The sequence below is a fragment of the Dermacentor andersoni genome, chromosome 6 (genome assembly GCF_023375885.2).
Source record: "Dermacentor andersoni chromosome 6, qqDerAnde1_hic_scaffold, whole genome shotgun sequence".
In the NCBI taxonomy this organism is placed as follows: domain Eukaryota; kingdom Metazoa; phylum Arthropoda; class Arachnida; order Ixodida; family Ixodidae; genus Dermacentor; species Dermacentor andersoni.
The window spans coordinates 23,035,862-23,062,964 of record NC_092819.1 but is presented as its reverse complement, the minus strand read 5'-3'; the positions used below and the strand labels follow the sequence as shown (position 1 = coordinate 23,062,964).

The window sequence follows — 27,103 nt, the reverse complement described above, 5'->3', positions numbered from 1 at the left end:
CAACTGCTGTTATTTTTTAGTTGTATTCTACTAATTAATCTTTCATGAGTAAAAACAGGTTCAGCAGTGAAATGAATGGCACCGCAGACTTTTGAAGAGTGAAATGCTCAGACTCCATACACTTTGCCCATGTCTGTTGCACTCCTCATTGCTTCCGCCGATGAAAAGACTCTTCAAGAACAACAGACGCTCCGGAGGTATCAAGTAAGACGGCGATATTGTTTGCTTCTCTGATTGGCTGGCGAAGTAACACAACTCCGCGCGGTTTGTGTGCCTTGGTTGCCAACTGCTGTTATTTTTTAGTTGTATTCTACTAATTAATCTTTATTTTACACTTTAGCTTCTTGTTATTGGCAGTGTTCTTCCTGCGCAAGTGCATTTGACGTAGTTCCTTGTTTGCCAAGTAAAGGAAAGGTGCATCGCACAGGCGTACCTGTAAAATACACCTTATTTAATTTCTCTTTTGTGGGTTTACGCGTTCTTATGGCGAATGGTGGACGTTATTCACATTTTTACTAGTAAAGTACCCCCCCCCCCCCTCATTTGAATAGAAGTTTCCCTGGGTTCTGGACCCCGAATCCACAGCCAAAATACTGGCAAGCCTCATAATGACATAACTAATTTACTAAAATAGTATTCTTCGATTCTCTTCAAGAAAGCAGCACAGCAGAGCCCATACAGAGACTTAAATCGTTATTCCGACAACATTAAAAGAAAATTGAAATATCGCAAGAATAACTATAGTTTTAACATGTAATTTCACCTTTCAACAGCGCCCCTGAAAATTTCTTTTTCTGTTATAACTCAGGGACAATGGACAACAATAATTGGACAACAATTTAATGGACAACAATAAGATCTTCTTATTTCATTTTTTTTCTTCTTTGTCCGCATGATTCAATAAAACGCTTGGCATAATGATTGCCATGTTTCGTGTGTTCATTTCATAGCCGACAAGCAGTAAAACTAGTCCACGCCTCCGCAGTGGCTCACTCGCTTCTATACGACAGGTGCACACACGACGGTTTTCATTACTTTATTTATTATTTTATGTACGAAATAACAGGCAAGCGTAAATGACGGATGCGGACCGGCGAGAACAGCGCAGAAACATCCTTCAAAGTTCGAATAAAAACATAGGTCGATATATACGCATGTTCCAGGCGCCAATCGCGTACATCTGTTCGAACAAGCGCCAGCACAAATGGTAACGACAGAGACGTACGACAGCTTCACAAGTTCCGCTTTCGTTTTTCTTTCTTTCTTTTAGGCTTCTTGCTTATTTCTGCTCACATATACGAAAATAGTCAACGAAGCGTTGTAACGCATTTGCATGGACGTTCGCCAGATAAAATACTCACAACGCATATAAATAAGGTTTACTACTATACTATGGACAAACATATGCGTGCCCGAAAAGGCACAATTAAGCTGCGATAGGTCGTGCGCAACGGCGAAGCCTTCGCGGCAGGGAGCACGTATAGTGCACAAGCTCTGGTTCGGCGCGATTGAATTGGCGGCAACGCGTCGAAAGGCAGAGGCGCGAAAAGAGTCCCCCCCCCCCCCCCCCCCCCCCCTTGGGCAGAAGACAAAGAAGCTAGAGTACACATACACTGCAAGCAACGCTGCACCGCGTGGCGTGTGCGGCTGCGGCTGCGTATATGGCTGGCCGTGCGGCGACTGCAGACACCGGCTCCCTTTTGGATTTCATCTTAAGCGGCAGCATCTGCTCAGCGGAAGAGAGCTCCTACTCCAGCGAAGACAGGGTACGCGCAGCGATTTGGTCAGATCGTTCCGAGGGCAGTTTAGGGTCCAGTATACGGTGCGAGCGGACGGGATCTGTGAAATGTACACGGCCTGCGTGATTTGAAAGCGCGTAGTTACTGTCTGAAGTTGGTACAAACGTGAAGTCACGAACATCAAGGTAGGGAGAGGAGGGGAAGGAGTAGGATAGGCAGGCCAGGACATGATTCAAATGCTATTCATTTTAAGGATAAAATCAGTGCGTTTAATTATACACGGCAGAAAACTAAAAGACGCAGTGATCGTATCCAGGGTGTATCGGTTACTGTACAGGAAGCAATTAATCATTTATCCTTAAAACGCACATGGCTGCGCGTTCAAGCTTATTTACGAGAGCGTTTCGGTGGTTTTATTTGACAAGGTAAACACTTTTTTGACTGAGGCTGTAATAGACGTATCTGCGTGTCACTACGGGTGTTAGACAACACTACGGTCTTAAATCACGTTTCAGTGCCTGTCTTTCGTGGTTTCTGTCAGAGTAACGCGTCCGCGCATATGCGCTTCTGAGAAGAAAGTGTACTGAAATGAAGCAGTTCAAAGTACAGTAATCGTCGTAGTTAAGTATATAGTCTCAATGTCAGCGTTTTTCCCTGAACGTGCACAGCTCGCGAACATTACACCGAGTTTTTCACGAAATGCGTTCGAAATTCCTTAACCCTTTCGCTGTCGGACGTTTCTGGCCGTGACGCACCCCCAGTGTCGGCTTGGTTTCAGGGAACGAGCATAACAGGGAATGAACATAGCAATTTATTTTTGATTATGATTGGTATACAAATAACATAGTCAATGCAATATGCACATTTCAGTGTTCTGCAGCTGTTGTTAGTAAACATCATCATCATCATCAGCCTGACTATAAAATCTGTTCAACATCCGAATCTGACGATGCGGAACCCTCTTCGTCTCAAGCGACTTTGTCCGAGTCCGAATCCGAGCTCGGCTCGTATTCTGAATCGGAATTCAGCCACCGCTCCCATGAGCAGACGAAGGTCCCGCGCGCCGAGGCATCCGAAAGTAACCGCGCGCAGGGAGGATGCGCTTTCAGTCGCCCGCGCAACGGAGAGAAATGGAACGTTGCGTGATCAAGAAGACAGAGGGAGATGGAAAAAGGCTAAACAAAGTTCGAAGGGCTTTACGTTTACTGCTGCAAGTCGGAAGCGAGGGTGTGGCGAGAGAGCGAAAGCAGCAATCGAGTCACCCTTTTTGGAGAGGCAACGGCACGTGCGCCTGAACTTGACGCGCCGTAGCAGGCACACCAACAGAAGAAAAATAAAAACCTTCAAACCAGCGGAGATTACAGAACAACCCTTGAACCCATAACCACACGCGCGCGACGCATGATCCAGCGAACGCGGAGCCACCGCGCCACTCAGCAAAGAGAAAGTGGGGAGTGGCAGTCGCACCGTACTCTTCAATACATGGACTAACACAGGTCGGGGCGAATGTACGAACTTTTAGAAAGAGTCAACAGATGGCGTGGCCAATCCAGGAGCGCCTGCTTTTGCGCTCAGGCGCGAAATTTTGAACGCACGATAGAGAACGTACCGGTACGTCAGTGACACCGTGGGGGGGAAGCGCGATGACGTACCGGTACGTCAGTGACAGCGAAAGGGTTAAAGGCGCCCTGAAACACTTTTCTAACGAATCGCGGCATTACATCCCTATATTAAATTACGTCGCCTCACGAACCTCCACAAGCGAAGTTAGACGCAGTTATCGGACCAATCGGCGGCTTTCCGTCTCCTTCCGTTTCGCTAGCGCGCTGGAAGCTACACAGGGGAGAGGGCGAGGGGGCGCAGGGGAGCAACGCCTTGATGGCCCCTATAAAAGGTAGAACGCGAGAATGTCCTGCGAGGATCTCGGAGGCCATGAGGCGAGCACAGAGTTCCATACAATAGTTATTCTAGGAAACTATATGAACGCGAGACGGGCTCGTGGCGGCCGCGGTTTCTACGCTACACTTTTCATCTCGCAGGCCACGCGCAGCAGACGCAGCAAAGCGCAACTGTCGTGTTTAGACCGGCAGTGCGTAGTTGAAATGGTTTTTCTGTCTTTTTGAGGTCGCAGACGTATATTTTCATTTATTTAACTCAATCGAACATTGATTGTATTACTGAGAATGTCCTCGCCATCACGAAATCAGACAATAGTTGTTGTAGGTCCAGCTGCTTGCGATGGCGCTGTATGACGACACTGCGGAAGCTAGAGCAAGCGATTTTTCACTGCTTTTGGCACGAGTTCGTAAATTTTCTGCGGCATGCAGTGCAATAATAGTTGGCTCACATGTTCAGAGGAGCCTCGTTAACAAACAGATCACTTTATCTTACTGTGTTCAAAAAGTGTTTCAGGGCCTCTTTAAATTTAGGAAAGCTAATTAAATGGTTTCTTCTAGATAAGTTTTACCGCAGAGGCACACATTTTAAGATGATTCAATGTAGTAATTATACAAGTAACTATGCGAATTCGAATACCTAACTTTCTAAACAATATCGCCTTGCGATTGGTCCCAATGAAAGACTTGAAGCGGGAAATCCGAGGAGTTCACAACCCTTTCCGGAAATGAAAAAAAGAAAAAGATGTTGACGCTACTGATTTTTACAGCGCAATTAATTACGGCCAGTTCCACACAGAAAAGCGAAACTGAACAAACCGAAGAGCGCAGCTGTTACGGTAATTAGACGCCCATTCACGAGTGTCGTCACTGCTCGCGCCTCACACCGTTGGTCGAGCATCAAGCGACCGTCCTTATGAAGCGGGATCGTGCCTTTCTCTGCGCCAACCCACGGGAAAACACACACACACACACACACGTGCGCGCGCGATTAAGAAGGAGAGGGAGAAGAGGCAGAGAGAGAGATAGCAGACGACGCAAACGCGCCTGGCTCCGATTGGCTGACGCCAGACAGATACGTAATTATGTTTGGCTAGGAAACGGCATCCGTCCGCCCCATGCCCGAGGTGTTTGGACCGCTCAACAAGAACCTGTGTCACAAATATTGCAAAAAAAAAAAGAAAAGAAAGCTCATTTCCGCGTATGTAAATATTACCAGTGGTCGTTTCCTGCCGCTGCGAAAATAAGCAAAAAATATAACAATATTTGGCAGCAATGTACTACTGACAAACCCACGCGCGATCCCAGCGCGGTCAAATTTGGAAACATTGACACGTTTCCAACAGTTTGCGAGGTCCGCTAGGCGCACGTACTTTGCCCACACACCACGGCAGTTATATCTTCAGTCATGTGTCGACAACTGTATTGCATATTACCCTAGCTGCAACATTACCCGAGCTGCAACCGCGTCTAGAGTGGAGTTTTAATTATATATATTACGGCAGCATAATTTTACAGTACAATGATTTCACGGTATCGAAATGAAATCAAATTTCAATTCATATCAGATTTAATCAAGTTGTTGCGTTTCAACCGTGGGACATAAGTATATACAGGGTGCCCCAGCTAACTTTAGCCAGACTTTCAAAATAAGCAAATGCCACGCAGCTGGACAGAACCAAGGTAACATTGTTTGGCGTCGCTTCGAGATACTCCAACTATTCCTTTAATAACGCCTAAATGAATAATTAGTCTTAATTAATCAATCAACTTTTCAAATATTAGATGAAAAGTGTCAATGAGAAAATTGTAGAGCGACATGAAAAACTCCCGATACAGCTTTCTATAACTCAATGCGTGCTACATAAGTGTTTTTCCGAGCGTGAAAGAAGCCCGCAAACGCACGCGACTGGCTGCTCGAGGCACTTTGCGTGTATTCGCAGGCTTCTTTCACGCTCGGAAAAATTTTCATGTAGCCCGTATTGAGCAACAGAAAGATGTATCGGGAGTTTTTCATGTCGCTCTAGAATTTTCTCATGGGCACATTTAATCTAATTATAATATTTGAGAAGTTTATTGATTAATTAAGGATAATTATCTATTTAGGCGGGATGAAAAAAAAATTAGTTTGAAGGTAAACACACGACGGCGAACGACACCACCTTTGTTCTGTCCAGCTACGTGGCATTCAGGAGAAACGTTGAGGGACAGGAAGAAAGCGCTGTGGATCAGAGAGCAAACGGGGATAGCCGATAATCTAATTGACATTAAAAAAAAAAAAAAAAACAGAGCTGTAGAGGTGATGTAATGCGTAGGTTATACAAAAGGTGGACCATTAGGGTTACAGAATGGGTGCCAAGAAAAGGGAAGCGCAGTCGAGGACGGCAGAAGACTATATAGGTGGGGTGATGAAATTAATAAATTCGCAGGCGCTATAGTTGGAATCGGTTGGCTGCATAACAGGGTCAATTGGAGATCGCAGGGAGAGGCCTTCGTCCTGCAGTGGACATAAAATAGGCTGATTATGATTATGACGACGACGATGATGATGATGATTATGATGATGATGATGAACGTTAGCTGGGACACCCTGTGACACTGTCGCTCATATACTTTCGATCAGTTCCCACCACGTCTTAATGTTCGGCTTAGCGAGGACATCGGGAAGCCCTGCTCGTGCTTTCCGAGAAGCACGTATCGATATTAGTAAACTATAGCCGATTTAGGGAAATCAACCCTTTGTAGAGGCACGCTCCGCCGTTGAAAGACCTGTCAATATTTCGGTTTTTCTGGTCAAAAAAGACGAAAGAGAGCCGCACTCTGTAGTGCGGCGAAACAGAAGCCCGCATGTTTCCAACCGTGGCTGCTCACAAAATTATAAATCAATTTCGCCGTATGTTACGCGGAAAATTATTAATTTTAGTGTTTGAGGCATGTATACGCATTTCCTTCATTTGAAAACGCATAGAGATGCGTCTCGTACGCAGAAAAAAAAAAAAAAGAACACGCCTTTTTCTTCTTCTTCTTTCTTTTTCTTCTAGTTTCTTGGAGCGCAGGTTCACTGAGTCACGTTGGCCGATGTTTTATTATTATTCTTGGAAGAGCATGTTTCGATGTGTCCATTGCCGCCCTATGCATGTATAGCAGTCAGATCCACCCTTTGCCGATTCAGGCACTCGTGCAGTTAATGGGCAAAGCGGTCTTGCGTGCGCGCGCCTCGCCAGGACAACTTTGGATGCCAGCTCCGTGTGAGGAGGAGACACGCAGTCTGCGCACCAGCATGGGTGGGGGAACAGCAAGAAATAAACGCGCGTATCGGCGCCAGATCTCGGCAGTGGGTGGGTGGGGCAACGCCTTTCATTGATTGCCAATTCTTCGTGTACGGGTCGGTCGGCTCGACTGTTCGGTATCTATAGCGACTGCATGCAGTGCTTTGCAGGCGGTTCGCTGGAGCGGCTTGTTACACACATATATGCAGGCAGCGTATATAAGTCCCTCCACAAACAACGAGACGAGCGTCGCCGCAATAAAGGACAAGAAGGAGAAAAGAGCATCCATCCTACTAACACAGCGCAGTCTCGCGGAAGTTGCGAGACTTCATTGCGACATAACCTCGCGTTTGGTATATTTATTGGTAAGGCTGTATTTCCAATCGGCTAGTTTCAGTCGAGTGTGTGGGCAGATAATGCGCGAGCAAGTGGTCAACGTTACGGGCTATATAGAAAGAGTAGCGCTGGTCTTTGCCGAACTGGTCAGATTTTCACTCCACTGCGTGCTTAGGTACAGCAAGGACTAGTTCCATCTCACGTTGCGTCTCTTGTGCTTCCCGCTGAACAAACGTGCGCGTGTCTATACGACGGATGGGGATGGATGATTTTTGCCGTCCTATAGGGCACACCCGCTGTGAGATTGAGTTGATTCTGTAGTACACACGTTGACACAGACTATCGGGGACGGGGGAGTGAATGCCGCAGCGGACAGCTCGGAATGAATTTTGACCACCTTATGTTCTTTAGCGCACAACGTGTAAATCTCAATTAACCGGGCGTTCCGTCTGGTCGCAATGAAGCCGCGCCGCGGCTTGGGACCTAGCTTCCGACATCTACGATATGGTGAGCAGCAGAAGGATTCATGTATTTTGCTAGAGGCAACCATGGCTTAAGGATTCCCTTCAGTGGAGTGGGGGCCCTCAGGGTGGCGACCAGTATATAGCGCGCGCACACTCACACGCGCTCGTATATGTAATATCCTAGTATTTTTCCTACCAGTTTCACTGCCGGATCCCGTGATTCAATGCTTCACTGATTTATATATATATATATATATATATATATATATATATATAACACTACTGGTAATAAAATCAGCTTCAGTGCTTGTCGAATGGGTGCCGCATTGCTACAGTTGACCTGGCGAGGGGGCGCTTAAGTAACAAAGGGGTCCCCCCCCCCCTCTCTGACTTTAAGCACCATGGGGGCAACGCGAATAACGAAGACAGAGAAGTTATAACAAAGGACGACGGCACTGTCCCTCTGTCCACTACAGAAGGACTGTACTTGTCCTCCATGTGTCCAGCTCACAGTAGAAGCACTTGATCTCTCCTTTTCTCCATAGCAGGAAGGCCACCTATCTGGTCCACAGTATGACTCCATCTGTTCTATACATATGTAGGAGGACTTTATCTGTCCCTCTGTCCAGAGCAGTATACCATATCTGTCCTGTCCACTGCATGAATGATTCCATTCTGAGGGGGGGCCACCGCGGCGGGCGCGCAACAGCGCGTGCATACTGCGGGGCACGCTTGCTTTCCTGTCATGTCTGAAAGCCGCTTCCGCGACGCTGCACGGATTTGCCGCCACGGATTTCTCAGCCGCGAGCGATCGTGCCCGTAAGTACGGGCAGGTATACACGAGCGGGTTCTATGTATACGCGTTGCTCGGATGATGTTTGGCCTTGGCAGAGTTCTCGAGTGGGCGGGGCCGACATGAGAGCCCTTCTATATGTTCATGAGAGTGGCTTGTTGGGCTAGTTGGTACATGGTTATGCTAAGAAAATGCCAGCAAACTTGGAAAAAAAAAATGGAGAGGCAAACATCGGCAAAGCGACAGGAAGGTGTGTTTTTATGCGGATATATATGTGTTTTTAGACGAACCGCCTGGTCGCGGAGCTTGGGTCCCTGCGTGCGTTCGGTGCGGCGTTTCCTTCTTCCGTATATACTGTACGCGGACCGCGCGCGTAAATGACCCGTGGCTGCTATGATTGAACGCTGGTGCCTTATGCCTCGCGTGCGGCTGAGTGTAATGTGCCGTGAATGAATAAGCGGCTGTACATATACAGCTGTACTCTGCGACAAACGATTTCGATTTTCGAAGACGTGACCTTTTCTAAAAGATCACGCCAGCAGTGTCACGCAAGGCAGTGTGACAGGAGGACTTAGAGGTTTCTGTAACTAGCACGGCGAGAAGACGAATTAACAAACGGGGCTTTTATGTACGCGCATTGCTATAGAAACGTTACGGACCTTTTGCGTCCGCGATGTGGCCAGCAGTGTGTTCATGACTCCAGAGAATTTCCGGTCAACCATTTTTCGACAATACAATTAGCCAAGAAAAAAAAAAGTATTTTGTCGTATAGTATCTGTAGGCACATATTCTTGATGATTTCAGATATAAAGAACGTGTGTCATGCGTCGAGCTGATGTACGGACTTCTTCTTCTTCTTTTCTTTTTGTTGTTGTTGCACTTAACAATACAATTGACTTCTCAAACACTCCAACTCTGCTGCAAAACAGGTGCCAGCTGGGGGATCCTATAAATTTATAGGCTATCATAACTTATGTTGTTCCGGAGGGCTTAACCGGAAGTCTTCTGGGAACTCTGTAAGCATGAAAAGGGTCTATATGAATATTTGTATTGACACAAGTAATATACAGTTTATCCACCGTTGTGCGCACCAGCGCTGCCCTGCGTTCTTTCCAGCGTTCTTGTCTGATTCGGGCTGCAGTGTTCGTAAAACCAAGGGTGTAATTTTGCGGCGGAACACATTCTTTCGCGACCAGCGCTGACGAAACACACGAGGGACTAAATGAGACATGTCAACCTGCGATGTCCTTGGACGTACTAAGCACGCTCCTACTCGTCCATGAGCGAATTTGAATTCATTGCACTTATTACGGTGTTCAGCAGCTCATTCACCGGCTACTGTACTAAGGCGTAAGCGTTTTTGCCGCAATAATATGAACAACGTGCATGCTATACAGGGTCTACATTTCTCAATGAACAAAAATGACTACGTCATCAGAGTCACTGTATGGATGGTATACCGTTTGGATGAACTGCTATGACACAAGAAGTGCCACGTCTGATATGGAGGTCTCCACTAGACGTCTCTACTCGTACCGTTTCAGTTACAGCCACAGCTTGACCAAGCTGCTTCATCAGTAACTACAGCGCGGAGGAAGTCCTGCCGCGCACCCTGCTCTTTGAATTAATACAAGAGGAAGTCCACGTGGCAGGCAAATCGAGTTACGAATATTGCATCATAACTGAGTAAGACGTCACGGTAATGATGCATTCGTGGGACGCATGCGATGGAGAAAAAGATAGCAGGTTAAGAATTGCATCGGCGAGCAAGCGGGCGCCTTCTCTTTGACGTCGTAGCGGCAAACTGATGGTGCACGCGTGAGCCCTTCCTTTCAGGCAATCGGCGATCCTATCAAAAGTTGGGCACAGACGAAGGAACGCAATCAAAAACGAAGCAACAATGACGAGATTAAAGCGTCTTGTCGTATCTTTTCTTAATGTGCTCTTTTGTCTGCGCGCAAGCATCAGCAGTTATTTCAGTGGCGAAGCACTTCTAAGGTGATAAGATTATCCAGATATATGAAATGCATTAGCGTTTACCGACAAGCATGTTCTGCCCGTAAGCGAATCCACGCGGATGAAATTTCACTAGTCGTTATAACATTCAAAGCCATTGAATGTCCTATAAACAGCGGGTACAAAACCCTGCTGCCAGCGCGGAACTTATTTCTTCTTTTCTTTTTTTATCATTATTTTCCCTCTCAAGCACTTCTTTATTAAATCTCCATCAGTGCAGTAGGACGAGGCAACCATCAGAAGTTGTCCCGCAGGCCGCAGCATTTCTGGAAGCAACACAAAGAGTGATGCGTGAGTGAAGTCCGAGTCCAACAGCACAAAAATTGGAGGACGCTTAAGCTTCGCCTTTAAGAGTGGAACGCGATAACATTTAAAGGTCCTTCCCACGCTTCCCGGCAAGTGCAACTTATGCAACCGTAATGTTTACACTTTTTTTAAAATAAACGTTTTCATATATACTACCGGGAAGCGCTGGCGGCGAACTTTATGCACGAAGCCGAGCTTTCTGGTAGAAACGCGGCATCTTGCGTATACTGTAAGTCGATCCCAGAGATTGTGCACAGCCGCCAGCAAAAAAAGAGTTTATGTCATTGTTTTGCACTTTCAATATTTAAATCTGAGAAGATTTATCATAAAAGGCACGCGCCTGTCGGTGTTTTGTTTCGTGACATTTGTTTGTGGGCTATCATTCTCAAAATTCCGAGGAATAACTTTGTCAAGAATGTGAGGCAAGGTATGAGCAACTTCAGTGATATAATGGTGTGTCAATGAACCCGCATATACCGCATGCCATATAGCCAGGCGTGGCACATACATGTACCTAAGTATATACGGAAATTTTCTCTCACGGACAACTCCGCCGACGCCGACACCAGATATTCTGCGACACGGGGCCCTTATAAGGCTATCACTTTAATATCGCTTTAAAAGTCCCCGATGCTGTATACTTAGCCTCAAACGCACTTTTTGTTTATTACCAAGAAAAAACAACAACAAATAAGAAGCACCAGAAGAAATTAAGGCGACGCTAAACACATGCACTCAGAGCACGTGCCACAAAAGCACATGCATGTATATTCTCTCGTGCCGATGCGGATATTATATAAAGCACGATTGGCACGCGTGTGCGCCACGTCGCATAGCAACATTTACCTTAAACAAGCGAGAGCACGTGCTCGAACATTTTCCATTAGGTCACAGACACAGGATGGAGTGTTGCACCGCTTTCGAGATAGGCCCAGATCGTAACGGAACACGCTGTAAGCTAGGTTTCTCGCCGGAGAAATCAGTCGCGTTCTCGCCGTCGCAGTCGTGCTATCGGCTTTGCTGTCGCCACACGCACGTTCGCGTCGCACGCACAATTTCTCGACTAGAACGAACGCGTTGGCTCATCTAGTAAAGCTTTGCAAAACCCCAAAGAATATGTCGGATAGCCAGGTATAACCGCAATTAATGCTTCGCGTAACATCGATTGCCAGGTTGCGTGGTAACTGCACATTTCGTTTTTTTTTTTCTTGATTGAGCTTGATTTCTGTACCTGGAGAAGACTCCAAGCTGGAACATACCCGCATGGAACACTGCTGCACGCCATGTATCCGGGCACCTACAGGCGAGACTGCAAGTTCTGCCCGCCGGACGCGCCCAGCACCGCCATATGGTGCTGGAGTGCAGAAATAACCGCGAGGTACCACCGTCATCATCACCACCAGGTCATAACATGCAGGAAGAAGCGGATATAGAGTAAGAATCGGAAGACCAGTGGGAGGCTCTGCTGGTGACGCAAGACCCTGACAGCCAGCTACGGTTGGTAAACAGGGCTCGGGCGGCGGCAGCGAGCCATGGCTACCTGGACTGAGGAGGCCACCCACCTTTGGGCTCAAGAAGCCTGGTCTAACAATAAAGTTTAATTCTCTCTCTTTCTCTTGATTGAGCGCAGGTATATGCGCTCAATCAATATAAGCTGCACCTCTCAACGCATATATACGTTTGTAGCAAGCGGTTCTCGGAGCTCGGTCATCGCTGCTGCTGTTGTTGAAATGCATACACAAACGCCCTCGCAAGACTCGGCTTCTGTACCGGACGTGGCTTTGCGGTCTGGCGGCGTTTCTTCCGTTCCATGGCGATCAGGAATCACGAACTGAGTCCAGTCAAGAAGAGTAGGAGGGAAAAAAAGAGGAATAAATAGAACGGAGGGCTGAGACGACAAGGACAACAGCAAACGGAAGCAAGAAACAAAACGGCACTAGTTGGAAAGTGAGCAGCCGAAGGAACTAAAGTCATTGGACAGTATTTTTTTTTGTTTATGTAGACCTTGCCTTTTGTGAACCACAGGCGTGACGACCTTAATATGGTACATATACTGTAGTCGACCACAGGGAGTTTGTGCAACTTGGCAAGCCAACCTATGCGCACAAGTATACAAGAAGTAAAAGGCATGCATACAGAGACCGTCAAAAGTTTCGACGCCCACTGCACGCGCCACCGGACTATATAACGTCAGGAGACGTTCTGGAGCACCTGCCAAAGTTTGACGTTGTGCGCAGGCCAAGAAAACGATGAAATACATTTTAATAATATGTAATTCCCTTCAGCCCCGTGTGGGCGAGACAAGTACAGAGGTCCAAAAAGCTGCCACGCGGATGTCAATATGTAAAAGGCATAGTATACAAGCAAAATAATTAAGGTAGGAGAATTGGCGGAGAAGAGCGGCGGAGTAGATCTGTCAGAATATTAATGAAATCCACATGTAATTTTAATGACAAGGCGACACCTGTAACCACACCTACATATATTTAATCCGTCCATCCATCCATCCATCAATAAATAAATAAATAAATAAATAAATAAATAAATAAATAAATAAATAAATAAATAAATAAATAAATAAAACTTCAAACTGTCGGCTTTACATCTCCCGTCAGTTGCCTCGCAAATCTTAGAGCAAAGAGCGCATAATGTGTGCTGTAAAGTCTGCACGACTAAACCGCGATGTATTTTTCGCGCCTATACTGTACCACGCGGAGACATTTGTGAATGAATGGACAGTCGCAGCTGCATAAGCACGCGCGCACGTACAGCGTTCGCACGTTGCTTTAGAAGCTCAAGCGGGCGCAGTTACAGAAATGAGTGTATACGTTTAATGGGGAAGGCGAGTGCAACGCGACAAATTATACAAGGCGTTCTTTCTTGATTTTTTTAAACGCGATTTTCTGGCTTCGCTTCGGCTCCCAAGCACTCGTAGTCCCTTTCCTTGCGGTTTTCTTGGAAAATTTCGCTAAGTCGTTCAAGCACAACAGTACCTTCGGACTACTACCAACTTCCTGCGAGAATGTGTGCGCAACGGAACTTAACGCCATTAGTGGTAGCAGAGTCCTTCAATACTTTTTGAAGGACTCTGGTGGTAATTGAATCAGAGGAAACAGCTTAAATAAAAGAGAGAAGAGAGGACTGCATAATTTTCTCGTTCAACTGCACATATACCAAATCCTAATCCCATTTTTTTTTTCAGTCGCTATTTGTATGAGATTAGGGGAAAATTTAGGAAAAATAATTGAACAGACATTAGCAACTGCAAATTGCAAAGCACGTCCTTTCTTGTGCCCATTACATGCTTCTTCTCGTCGCCTTTCCTTTATGGCCGAATCCTATAGGCTGTACAGCTCTCTTCATTTCATTTAGATTTGCAATTTATATTTGCAATTTGCAAATGGTGGGGGTGCACTACCACTTGACAGGGGGAGGAGGACAGTGGTCGGTGGGTGTTGTCTCACGTCATTTTATGCTAGCTTTCTGGTACATAGAAACTTCAAGGGGAGAGGGGGGGCCATGAAGAAGAAATTAGAAACTAGAAAGAAGACGATATTTTTAGGCAGCTAGGCCTTTGCAGGTCACAGTTTGCAACTGGTCAGAGACTTATCTACTACTCTGATCTATGTACACGATCGTGTATATCTTCACGCGCGCGTGCATACTGTTTAGCGCACAGCAATAAAGCGCAGCTTCCTGATTACGAGGAAAGCGCCATATGTTACCACCGTGTTTGATCTTAACTACGGCGTGTAATGACTCTCCATTAGCGGAGAGAGAACAGATTAAACCAACTTTCCGGCATTTCCCTTTCCCCTACTTCCCGCTTACGGACTAATTCCTTCCCCCTGTTCCCCCCTAAAGCGCTCTTAAAACGCGCCCACCCACCGAAGTCTGTGGCGCGTTTCGAGACATCGACAACAAGTGGCATGGTTAAACGACCACGCCTCTGTGCGCGAGAAAAGTGGTGACAACCCGTTCGGTCATTTTCTCGTGTGACCCACTTTCTCGGCAGCTGCGTGCTGTGCTGCTAGCGGAAAGCCTCGTAAAGACGCCGCGTCCTCCACCGTCGGCGACGGCAGACCTTGCACCGCGAAACAATGGTGCATTCAGTGCCGCAGCATCGTACATAATCGCGCAGAAAACGAGTTGAGACCTGGCACTTACAGAGCCGAGGAAGAGTCGCCTCGTATGCGCGTGGTGCCGAAACAAAGGCTGGAGGAAAGGACAAATCTCGCCACCAGCGGACTGGTCTGGTGACGTGGACAGTGATAATTGCGGTTATTTCTTTGCGGGACATTCCGGGCGGGAGGAGACGGAACCTTGAACTTGAAGGCCGCGCCGGACGACTTTCTTTCTTTCTTTCATCCACACGCTTACCATGGTGAGACGCCGTAATGGGGGCCCTCGGCTACATGTAGCCCTAGTGCTATTATTGGATGCAGCATTCCATCAGTCGTTGTTGCCAGTACACATAAAGATGAGAAAGTATGTGTGCGAGTGTGGCAAATCAGTTCTGCAGAATCCCGCAAAGAGGAGGAATCATCATGAAAGGAAAAAACTGTCGTCCACCCGAATGTATAGCACGAAGCTACAAAGGAAACTCATAGGGGTTTCTCAAAAAGAAAGCTTCGCTGTTGAAAAATTCGTCCTGGTCCGGGATTCGAACCCGGGACCAACGCCCTCTAACATCTGAGCTCTACCATCGGGGCTGTGCACCTGAGCGTAGCCAAAAATGTCCGCGGTGAAGCTGCCAATATACACCGAGATGAGGCCGTTACGGCGCAGACATTTAAAAAAAAAAAAAAAAAGAGAGAGAGAGAGAGAGAGAGAGAGAGAGAGAGAGAGAGAGAGAGAGAGAGAGAGAGAGAGAGAGAGAGAGAGAGAGAGAGAGAGAGAGAGAGAGAGAGTTCCATGGAGCGCAAACTTCCTCTATTCAGGGGCCGAATTCACGAGCCTTCTCGTTCGTATGTGCCGGCCGCCTTCGCTAACTAGCCTAGCACCAGTATCGAATGAAATTTGCTCTTACGAACAATTTGAGCGTTAGAGTCTTTTTTTTTTAAAAAGAATAGTGGCCCAAGCCTCCTCGAAAACTTCTTGAGAAGCGATCCTTCACAATGCACCAATTCAAACTAGCACGCCCGCGCTATACATGCGCTCACTGGCGTGCGCTCACGTCGGTGTGTATACGCACGCTCATATTCGTGTCACACCAACCGCCACTCGTTCACATCGCATCAATGCTGTGTACCAGTGAGAGGTCGACCTTTAGCTGATAGTTGGGCCTGGCGAGCTTTTCAATCCCGAAATGTCACAAACCGTTTCATGGTCGCGCAATATCGCAGGGAACGAGGTGTGGAACAATCTGCCTGAGGTCTGCCAGGCTAATGGCAGGGAAAGAGGAGTATATATAATGTTTAGCAAATGCTTCGCAGCCGCTCCATATGTGACAATATTTGTGTTGGTGTAACCCCATGCACGCGTTAGGGCTCTTGTAATGTATCGCCTGTGGCTCCGAAGCCCAGATGAGTGAAAGAGAGATATAACTTTATTATGTCCTTGATGGGGTTCAGGGGTGGCGGGGGTCGGGAGACTAACCCCCAGTCCCCCCCTTCCTCAGACGGCGGCCAGTCCTTTTCTGGATGCGTCTTCAGCCATCCGGACGGCCCAGAGCTGCTCCTCTGGGTCCAACCTGAGCGGCAGTCTCCCACTGCTCGGCCGTAGTTATGATGCGTGTGTTAGTGCGGTAGGTGTTGGTGGGTGAGGCTTTGGGGCATTGCCAGATAATGTGATCTAGGCCAGATGAGTGAAGTGCACTGTGGCTTCGAAATATTTTCACCATGGTCGCTTACACGCGGCAGGGCAGTGAACGAACGTATGTTTACACCATTCCCTGTGCGAATATATGTTGTAGCGTAGCCCTCTTATCACGGCACCTGATGCAGGTCGCAACAATGATGACGGTGAAAAATGCACACGATGTGCTGTAATTCCCTGCACAATGTAATTATGGTCCTTCGTTTTCGGGCAAAACTCAATTATGCCCGATATCTGTACCCCGAATAACATTTCTGAAAATCGGGTTGAACACGATTTCTGCCCGAAGTTTGCTCCCTTTTGTGAAGGATGATAATAAATGCAGGTGTTACAAAACTATAATGAACGCTGCCAACCTTTTGTGAGCAAGTGGTCAAGATATGTCTTAATACATTTTTGTGGCATATATGCATCGTTTTTGAGTAACAATAGCGAAAACTGGCATATGTAAATATATAATATATAGAGGACATGTTGGCGTTAAGTGAACGAAAGCTCGTCGCTTTTTAGTAGCCGCGTTTAGAAGAATAGGACAGTGGGCCACTACAATCGCATTTCCGGCGCGTCACATACGTGTAAACGGCGAAAATGCCGCTGTATGAGGCGACTTCTCAGACGTTGCTCTGACGCTGTTCTGCACTGTGAACAGTAGCTGTTACGTTGGGAGGATGTCCCCCCGAGCTACGTTGTATACCTTCGACGAAGAGTGGCCGATTCGTCTAGCCAATCTTTCATTAATTTTGTTACAGGAGCGCATAGTGGGAATCAGTTAAACAGAACAACAACTGACAAGGATGAAGGACCCATCATGTCTAAGGTGGACGTAGAAATGATTCCAGAACTATGATAACGTACGTCAACAAGGACTTGCAATAAGATGAAAAGCATCACACCTCCTGTGAAACATGCGCCATGTGCAGAACTTTTTTCGTTTTTTAAGAAAGTGCCGAGAACAAAGTAAACAAGGGATCGGCAAACCCGTCTTCATTTGTTATGTTTGTTGGTTTGGTTTCTTTCAAATGCAATAATAATGCCTGACAAGGAGGATTTGTAGAGACAAGTCCGTCACAGGATTTGCGAGCAGCTCTCTTAGCCATCACGTGTTCGTGCGCGAGTGATTCCTCTTGTTCAAAACAGTACTTTCATATCCGAGAGGAGACAACTGCACGTGTTAATCGTTTGTAAAGCTTACCATAAATATCCCGAACTCTGGGCCACAAGACAGCGAAACACCCGATTTGTTTTCCCGGTTTTTCGGCTAGACTGCGAACCGCCGATTTCTCCCAGGTTTTCCTCTATAAGAATAACACCAGACCTTTATCCCCGAGTTTATTCTACTTTATTTATTCTATTATGTTCTATTCTCTTATTCTATTTATTCTATTCAATCTCTGTATTTTGACAGTGTTTTTTTTTTTCCTTCGAAAATGCGAGCGGCACGCGCAATAGCTCTCTACAAAAAGGGAAGGAATAAGCAAATAACGTTGCAAATTATCCAAAGGTATCTGTTGTCCTCGTGTTCTTAAATTTTTAGAAAAAAATTGTTTTTGTTCGCGTATCCTGTTTTTGAAACAAATATGTCGTGACAAAATCGCAAAACGGCTTTTCCCCCACCCAGAAAAAGTTAAGTCTACGTAACTCACTCTATTGGATCAATAAGAATATATACTACAACATTTTGAGCGCAGGACAGGGATAATTGAAGATCGCAGGGAAAGGCCTTCGTTTTGCAGTGGACATGAATAAGCTGCTGCTGCTGATGATGATTTTGAACAAGAAAAATTACAGAATTTTTGTGGATTTCACTTAAGCATTTGAGTACGTTCACCACGTCATTTTATTTGAAATATTAAACCATTCTGACATTCGTGGGCTCCAACTCAAGTGATTTGAACGCTATCTGGCGCATATATGTCAATTTGTTTCTATAAATGATTTACTATCGGATAAGAAGAAAATAATTTCAGGTGTACCACAAGGAAGCATTCAGCATCAGATGTTATCGTTTCTAGTAAAGTTAATGACGTCTTACAGAAGTCAGACAACTGGACAAGAAACAATAAGTTAAAATAACTGGAACTAAAACGAAAGCCGTAGTTTTTCATTCGAAGAGTAAAAACGTGTCTTTCCAGAATAGCAATGTTTTTAGAGGCTATAATATAAAAATAGTGAAGCCAGTGAAAGTACTCGAGGTACATTTCTCTAGTTCTTTGCAATGGGATGACCACGTGAACAATACTGAAATAAAGTTAAGCCGGATAACTGGAATTCTAAGCCGCATTCGGCACCTTATCCCTAACTCGGTGAGTTTATTGATATACAAATCGCACTTTAGTTCTTATCTTAACTACGGTTATTTGGTTTGTGAAACAACTACAGAAACAAATTAGCCAAAATTATTGAGAATACAGAAGATGAGGCTGATAGACAACGCTACAACGCTAGCCCGTAGCGACTCACTATATATTTTAAAAAATACATCAGGCTGAACGACCTTTATCAATACAGACTATTGCGAGAGCGCTGTCTTAGCTGCAAACGCTTAAACTTTCTGTTCATGGATATGGCGAATTTTTGCTTTAAAAAAAGCCTATTAAAAACGAAATAGAGAAATGTGGAACATTCCTTATTTCCGTACTAATTATGGCTTTCAAATGCTTCGATGTACTCTTCTACGAATTCTAAATCATTACAATACCAGATTAATAGATGTGCTCAATTAAGCGTAGCAGAATTAGCCGCCCTTTTTGCTGTGTAAACTATGTAGTCATTTATTTAAGTTCAGCAGACTTAGCGGCTTTGTTTAAACTAGGTAGTGTCTAAGTGCAGGATATAACAGCGGCTTTCTTTGTTGTATAAGCTATGTCTTTCAGGTTCCTCTATGGCTTGTTCTTTATCTAAATCAATGTGTAACATAAAAAAAGAACAATGCAGTTATTTAGTACTGTCTTTCAGCTGTCCCCAGTGTTGACAAAGGTGGTGAAGGCCCACTCAAGCCGTCATTTGAACGGCTTTTCCCTCCACCTCCTGTTAAGTTTGGCTGTGACGAAGCAAATAAATAAATAAATACCCCCAGCGGACCAGAAATGCCGTCAAATGCACGGCTTTTCCTCCACCTCCTGTTAAGTTTGGCTGTGACGAAGCAAAAAAACTATAACAATAAATAAATAACAACCCGAGAACGCATCACCCTTAAAATAATGTACAGCTGCTCTCTGTGGTAACGAGCTGAGCCGTTCATCGGCGACCCGCCCGAGGTCCCCATCCCACCCACCCTCCAACAACCCACCCATCCAACCATCCTTCCATCCAACCTCCCCACCCTCCATCCATCCATCCATCCATCCATCCATCCATCCCATACCACCATCCATCCATCCATCCATCCATCCATCCAACCATCCCATCCCCCTCCATCCATCCATCCATCCCATCCAGCCAACCATCCATCCATCATCCATCCATCCAATCCAACCATCCATCCATCCCTACCATCATCCATCCATCCATCCTCCATCCACCATCCATCCATCCATCCATCATCCATCCATCCATCCATCTCATCCACCATCCTTCCATCCATCCAACCAATCCATCCATCCATCCATCCATCCTTCATCCATCCAACCATCCTCATCCATCCATCCATCCACCCTCCATCCATCCATCCATCCATCCATCCATCCATCCATCCATCCATCCATCCATCCATCCATCCATCCATCCATCCATCCATCCATCCATCCATCCATCCATCCATCCATCCATCCATCCATCCATCCATCCATCCATCCATCCATCCATCCATCCATCCATCCATCCATCCATCCATCCATCCATCCATCCATCCATCCATCCATCCATCCATCCATCCATCCATCCATCCATCCATCCATCCATCCATCCATCCATCCATCCATCCATCCATCCATCCATCCATCCATCCATCCATCCATCCATCCATCCATCCATCCATCCATCCATCCATCCATCCATCCATCCATCCATCCATCCATCCATCCATCCATCCATCCATCCATCCATCCATCCATCCATCCATCCATCCATCCATCCATCCATCCATCCATCCATCCATCCATCCATCCATCCATCCATCCATCCATCCATCCATCCATCCATCCATCCATCCATCCATCCATCCATCCATCCATCCATCCATCCATCCATCCATCCATCCATCCATCCATCCATCCATCCATCCATCCATCCATCCATCCATCCATCCATCCATCCATCCATCCATCCATCCATCCATCCATCCATCCATCCATCCATCCATCCATCCATCCATCCATCCATCCATCCATCCATCCATCCATCCATCCATCCATCCATCCATCCATCCATCCATCCATCCATCCATCCATCCATCCATCCATCCATCCATCCATCCATCCATCCATCCATCCATCCATCCATCCATCCATCCATCCATCCATCCATCCATCCATCCATCCATCCATCCATCCATCCATCCATCCATCCATCCATCCATCCATCCATCCATCCATCCATCCATCCATCCATCCATCCATCCATCCATCCATCCATCCATCCATCCATCCATCCATCCATCCATCCATCCATCCATCCATCCATCCATCCATCCATCCATCCATCCATCCATCCATCCATCCATCCATCCATCCATCCATCCATCCATCCATCCATCCATCCATCCATCCATCCATCCATCCATCCATCCATCCATCCATCCATCCATCCATCCATCCATCCATCCATCCATCCATCCATCCATCCATCCATCCATCCATCCATCCATCCATCCATCCATCCATCCATCCATCCATCCATCCATCCATCCATCCATCCATCCATCCATCCATCCATCCATCCATCCATCCATCCATCCATCCATCCATCCATCCATCCATCCATCCATCCATCCATCCATCCATCCATCCATCCATCCATCCATCCATCCATCCATCCATCCATCCATCCATCCATCCATCCATCCATCCATCCATCCATCCATCCATCCATCCATCCATCCATCCATCCATCCATCCATCCATCCATCCATCCATCCATCCATCCATCCATCCATCCATCCATCCATCCATCCATCCATCCATCCATCCATCCATCCATCCATCCATCCATCCATCCATCCATCCATCCATCCATCTTTTCAGAGATGTAACCAGCCAACCTAACTACAACAATCAAGTCTAGGGAAAGCAGTAACGCAGCAAGAAATCTTGCACATTTGTGTATAAGGTTCACACGGTGCTATAGGGCCACAGAGGTTCACGCTATAAACGTGTACACAACGAGCGGCCACCCTGCGTGAACCCGTGTCCAGCGCGCATATCTAAACACGCATAGTGTGTCTATATAGACACACTGTGCGGTGGTCGCCAGCGAAGTGGGGCTCTGGTCTTTCCCCTACCCGCACGTCCCGACGAAATGTCCTTTTTCTTCTTCTGAAAATGCGCGTGCCCCCCCCCCCCGCCCCTTCTCTCTCCCCAGAAAAAAAAAAAAAAAAGACTCGCGCGCGCTCCGGTTTTCCTCCAAAGCGTTCGCGCCACTGTCCACGAAGACTCTCCCCTCCTCCCTCGCCTCTCGCGCAAAGAAGCTGTGCTGCGTGTGTGCGTACGTGCGTAGACACCGCATGCTGTGCGTTGTTCACGGCGGGGCCTTCCGCCGCCCGTCGCACCACCACCTCCACCACCACCACAAACAGCCTAGCAGGAAAGGAGAAGACACAAAGACACACAGGCGAGAAAAAAAGAACCGCGGCGTATGTTCCTACCAGACGCTCACTTGTCGCGTGACTCCTCCGGAGCCCGCTAGCACGCTCAAAGCCTCGGCGATCCTCTGCTTCTTTCGCCGAAAAAATACAGATCCCATCGCGCGGGAGCAGGAACGGGCGCCCCCGGCCGAAAAAAAATATGGTCAAGTCCACGGGACAGGTAAGACCTGCGCTCCGCGCTATAGGCGTTTTTAGGTGGCCAGCTCTTTCAGCATGTACGCGTGCGAGCAGACTCCCGTTGTGTGGTTTTGCTCGTTGCCGCAGCCTCGCTGTTTGCCTGCACCGGTAGGTCGGCCTTGCAGTTCCGGTGGTTTCTCTGAATGCTGCGTGCCCTTGAACGATACACCTATATACATCTGCGTTTTTCCTTTCCGTTTATGCATATCATAGAACATTGCGCTTGTAAGCTTACGAACATTTGCATGAAAAGCAGACGAACGCGAAGATATGTAAACTGTTCCAACATGTATTGCTTGTGGAGCTACAGTTAAAGCTACGAGGCGTGCCCAAGCGCTTGAAACTGCGCAGGAGATTGAGCTTGAGTTTGAGCAGACGATGCTCTGACACGGGGGGATGTTCGGTGCGTGATCATTCGCTCGCGCCAAGTTGCGCTTCCACTGATATACCAATCCAACGTCGTATTACTGAGATCGTAAGAGGGCGAAGTTCGCGGACGCGAAAGTTCCTGAACTCATATTTAACGCTTATGTTACCTGAACCCAGTCCTCATCTCTTCCTCGTAAAGCTGTTAATTTCAACGAGAAATTTCGTCTTGACGCGATACGGCTACCATGTATGATTTAGGTTACGACGTAAACACGAGGTTTTTCTTTTCTTTTTTTACTGTGACGTCATTGGCTGTTCACGTTTCCGACGAATATTTAAACACGTAAGGTTTTCCCAGTTCTCTCTCTTTCCCTTCGACGACGTATCACGACTCCACGAACGTTCTAGAGATGCGTGAAACGTAAGCGGTTTTTAGGTCACTGCTATTTGCGATATTCACGACAGGGAGGAGTGGGAGAGAAGGATCAAACAGAAGCGGCAATTTAGTCGCGGGACGTAGACAAGAAGGTTATGGGGGAGGGATAGTCTTTGGAGAGGCCTCATTAAGGGGCCCGTCCACTGGACACCCGAACTCTTCGAGGTCACTTCTGCTCGAGCCGAAGCCGGAGTACCAGGAACGCTGGAATGTGAGAGATCAGCAAGCGTGGATTAAAGCGCACCTCCACCGGACAGCCGCCGCCGCAGTAAGCCATACAGGAGGGGGGAGGGGGAATGTCTGCATACCTGCAGTTAATTGTACTATCGAAAAGAAAAAAAAAAGCACGCAAAGAAAGAAAAAAACTGCACACCTGTGTATAGTTAACTGCATACTATCGGGCCACGAATGTAGCGCGAGCATTGCGACGTGAGGTACTGGGGTACGGTTGTCCCTTAGAGCGTTTAGCGCTCGTGAACCGCGCCGCGGCACTATACATTAACGATTTCGTTCGCGTTGATTAGCTCTGCCCGCGTTTTGTTACGGCCTGGTGTGGTGTGACGAGTGCTGATGAAGCGATATACGGATATACGTGCAGTGCATGCTCTTATGTAGAGTGGTCGAGTGGCCGATATGTGTATCGTTCGCGTGGAAAGGCGTGAACGCTCTGCGATTCACACTTTGCACTGCTGTCCACTGTTAAATTGAACGCATGGTTGTGTGAGACATGCAAATTTTCCCCTCCGGTATATAGATGCACAATCGCCCGGCTTCGCAGCAGATTACTTGTGGTTGGTGGGGTTGGCATTTTTCCACCCATCTGTGCAGCGAGCATTTGCACAGTTTCAGTCAGCACTTGCACCTGCATACAACGCCAGCAAAGCGAGAGTCGCACATTAGAGTGTACCTATTAACAGTAAACCGTACTGTATACATTTAATGCTGAAATACACGCGCATCGATACCCTCAGAATAGTATTTAACTGAGCTAGTTGGTTCATAGCTAAGACAAGTTTGAACAGCTGAGCTATAAAGACTAAGGAAGACAGACAATGACGAGAGCGACATCCTTTCCTGTCTTCATTAGTTCTTTGCTTTTTTTTTTCAATTCAGCTGTTAAAACCCGTCTTGGATCGATACCTTCACCGTATTCTTCCACGATGGATGCGTCTGCTCGCCTATCCGCATGCACGGCGTTGATCTGCGGCGTGCGATTAAGCACAGCAGACGGCGACATTTGAGCCTTTTGAGCCCCAGCCGGTTTACGCCTTCTCAGGCACATTCATTAATTACGCGTTCGTAATGCGGGCTTCTCGACGAGCGCATACCTGTGCGATGAATTCACCGCGACGGAGACCCCTCCCCACTGGCCATCCGTACTTCGAGACTGTAGTTCACGCGTTCGCGCGCGTATACACGCCGTCTGGTACACACGCCTTCGCTTCCGTCTTCATGAGACAGTTGTGCACATGTACACTTCTCAGCGATAGAAATCGCTACACTAGCAGGATAAGCGCACAAACAATGCGTGCTCCGATCAGAGCTACGGAGTGGGAACTCCGTGGCTGGAATGATTCCGGAATCATTCCACATTTTCACACATCCAGAGTGGAGTGGAAATGTAACGATGGCACCAGTCAGGTAGATGGAATGGGAATAGAATGGAAAAGGAAAAGACCAGGAAGATCGTTTACATCGACCGGCCACGTTAATCCTGAGTTGAACAAAACATAATTAACGCCGAAAGTGGTCCATTTCTTCTTTCTATTTCTCCCTCCGTTGGCCAGAAGGTCTCAGGTCACGGTACTTCGAAAACAACAGCAGCAACAACGATAATAATAATAATAATAATAATTATTATTATTATTATTATTATTATTATTATTATTATTATTATTATTATTATTATGGACAGCATACATGAAGCAGAATGGGAGAGAATGACCGCTCAGCATGAAGAAGGGGGATGAGAACGCCGTTGTTAATAAGAGTTTACTCCCTTGTTCAACTAATCACATGGAGCCCTTTCTTTCAGGGCGCAGCTCTTGGCGCACGCGTTCCTCGGCGAGCGTCGGCGTTGTCGTAACCGAGCGAACGAGCACTTCGGAGGATGACATCGAACGCGGAGCGCAGCGGGAAACGAAAGACGGCGACAGCGATAAAAGCGCTAAGAGGAAAGCGAAGGGGAGGGTGCAGCGGAACTATGAGGCGGAAAGTGGAGGAGGGTATGGCGAAAGTGTGAGAAGGAAAGCTTAGTGCTGCGCAAGATGAGCTTTGCGGCGATGATGGCTCCAGATGGCGCCAGAGTAGCGCGCGTCGTCTGTATGGAAACACATGTGCTTGCATGAGCGGAAGTCTGTGCGGCGGCTGTTGCGAATCGCGCCCAAGCGTCACCCACGCGCTGCCTCTCGTGATCTCCCGATTAGCGAGGCAGTCGCATCACACTAGGCTCAGTTTGCAACGAGCCGCAGTGGAGATATTGTCCGCGCCAGCCGATATGTCGCGAAATGAAAACGTGTATATAGAGCTGCGCTCAAATTTCGCATAGGGAGCACCGTATAATCGTCGGTGAATTTCTTTCTTCTTTTTTTCCTTTCTTTCTTTTTGATCAACCCCTGCTGTTCTCCGTCTCTGCAACTGCGTGCCGCGCCGCCAACGCTATACAGACTACGCCCGTCAATCAGGAGCGAGAATCAGAAAAATGGTCTCCCCCGCTGTCAGCCACTGATTAAACAGGCATCATTATGTGCGTCGCCGGGGACCAATTATGGAGGTATTATAGCTGACGCACAATATGTATAATACGCGAGCTTTCCGCGTGTTTCTGAGACACGTAGGTGATCCTTGGTCGGCTGAAAGGGCCCGCAGCGTTCGCAATGCACGGATGCGAAGTTGCGTCGCATATAGTTCGATGACACATATACGAGGAAAACCCGAGAACACACACACGATGACAGGCGTTTGTGTGATCGCGTTACCTTCGTGTGCGCTCTATTATAGAACCATGCGACACAACTTCGCCTCGCATCCATGATCAAGAACCAGCTATAGCTATAAACGCAACCGTTCGGTGGATTTAGTTCCCAATGTTCTGCACAAGCGACCTGACGAGAACTGACGGTTTAAAAAACGGGCCGAGGACACCGTATTAGGCTCACGACCGTTGGTTATTTACGCGCGTGCTCGTTCGCGATCGATAACACGCGGCACGCAGGCGTGTGCGCACAAGAACCGTGCACTGGCAGCGAAAGAAACGTGCTCGTTTGGCTCCACAACAACGCGGCGCTTCGCCGATGGAACGCGCGTTGAAAGGACGGCCTCGCGTGATATTACGGACTCCGGGCAAGTCTAGTTTATCTTAACTTGGCCTGCACGCTCAAGAGAAAAACGAAGGAAAAGTTCGCTAGGCTGGATGAGTCGCGATAAGTCATACTCGAGGTTGGCCAAGCGCAGATAACTGGTTCGTGCATGAAATAGAGGAGTGCATATGCCTGAAGATCTCCGACCTGCTAGAAAATGGGGGCCGCGGTATGCATGTATTCTCGCGACAACTTCTCCAACCTTGCAATTTTAGCGCTTATATAGATTTACGCATATGCATATACGATTTACGTGTGACTGGTCTGTCGCATTTGGATTTTTTTCTTCACTTTTTTTTTTTCAACGCCGTGCTTTCTTCGTAAGTG

General features: G+C 47.1%; 1 protein-coding gene across 2 annotated transcripts in view; it reads left to right on the top strand.

The window, feature by feature from the left end:
• The first annotated feature begins 1,646 nt into the window (after positions 1-1,646).
• The window catches only part of Zw (glucose-6-phosphate 1-dehydrogenase Zw), a 61,428-nt gene continuing 35,971 nt past the window's right edge, over positions 1,647-27,103 (top strand). The window contains exon 1 of one of the 2 annotated variants that reach the window (XM_050170056.2): positions 1,647-1,766. In XM_050170056.2, the coding sequence (XP_050026013.1) occupies positions 1,662-1,766 (105 nt within the window). In that variant the 5' untranslated portion in view covers positions 1,647-1,661. Of the gene's footprint in view, positions 1,767-22,489; positions 22,596-27,103 lie in introns of those variants that run through there. The other variant, XM_050170058.3, reaches the window with a different exon arrangement.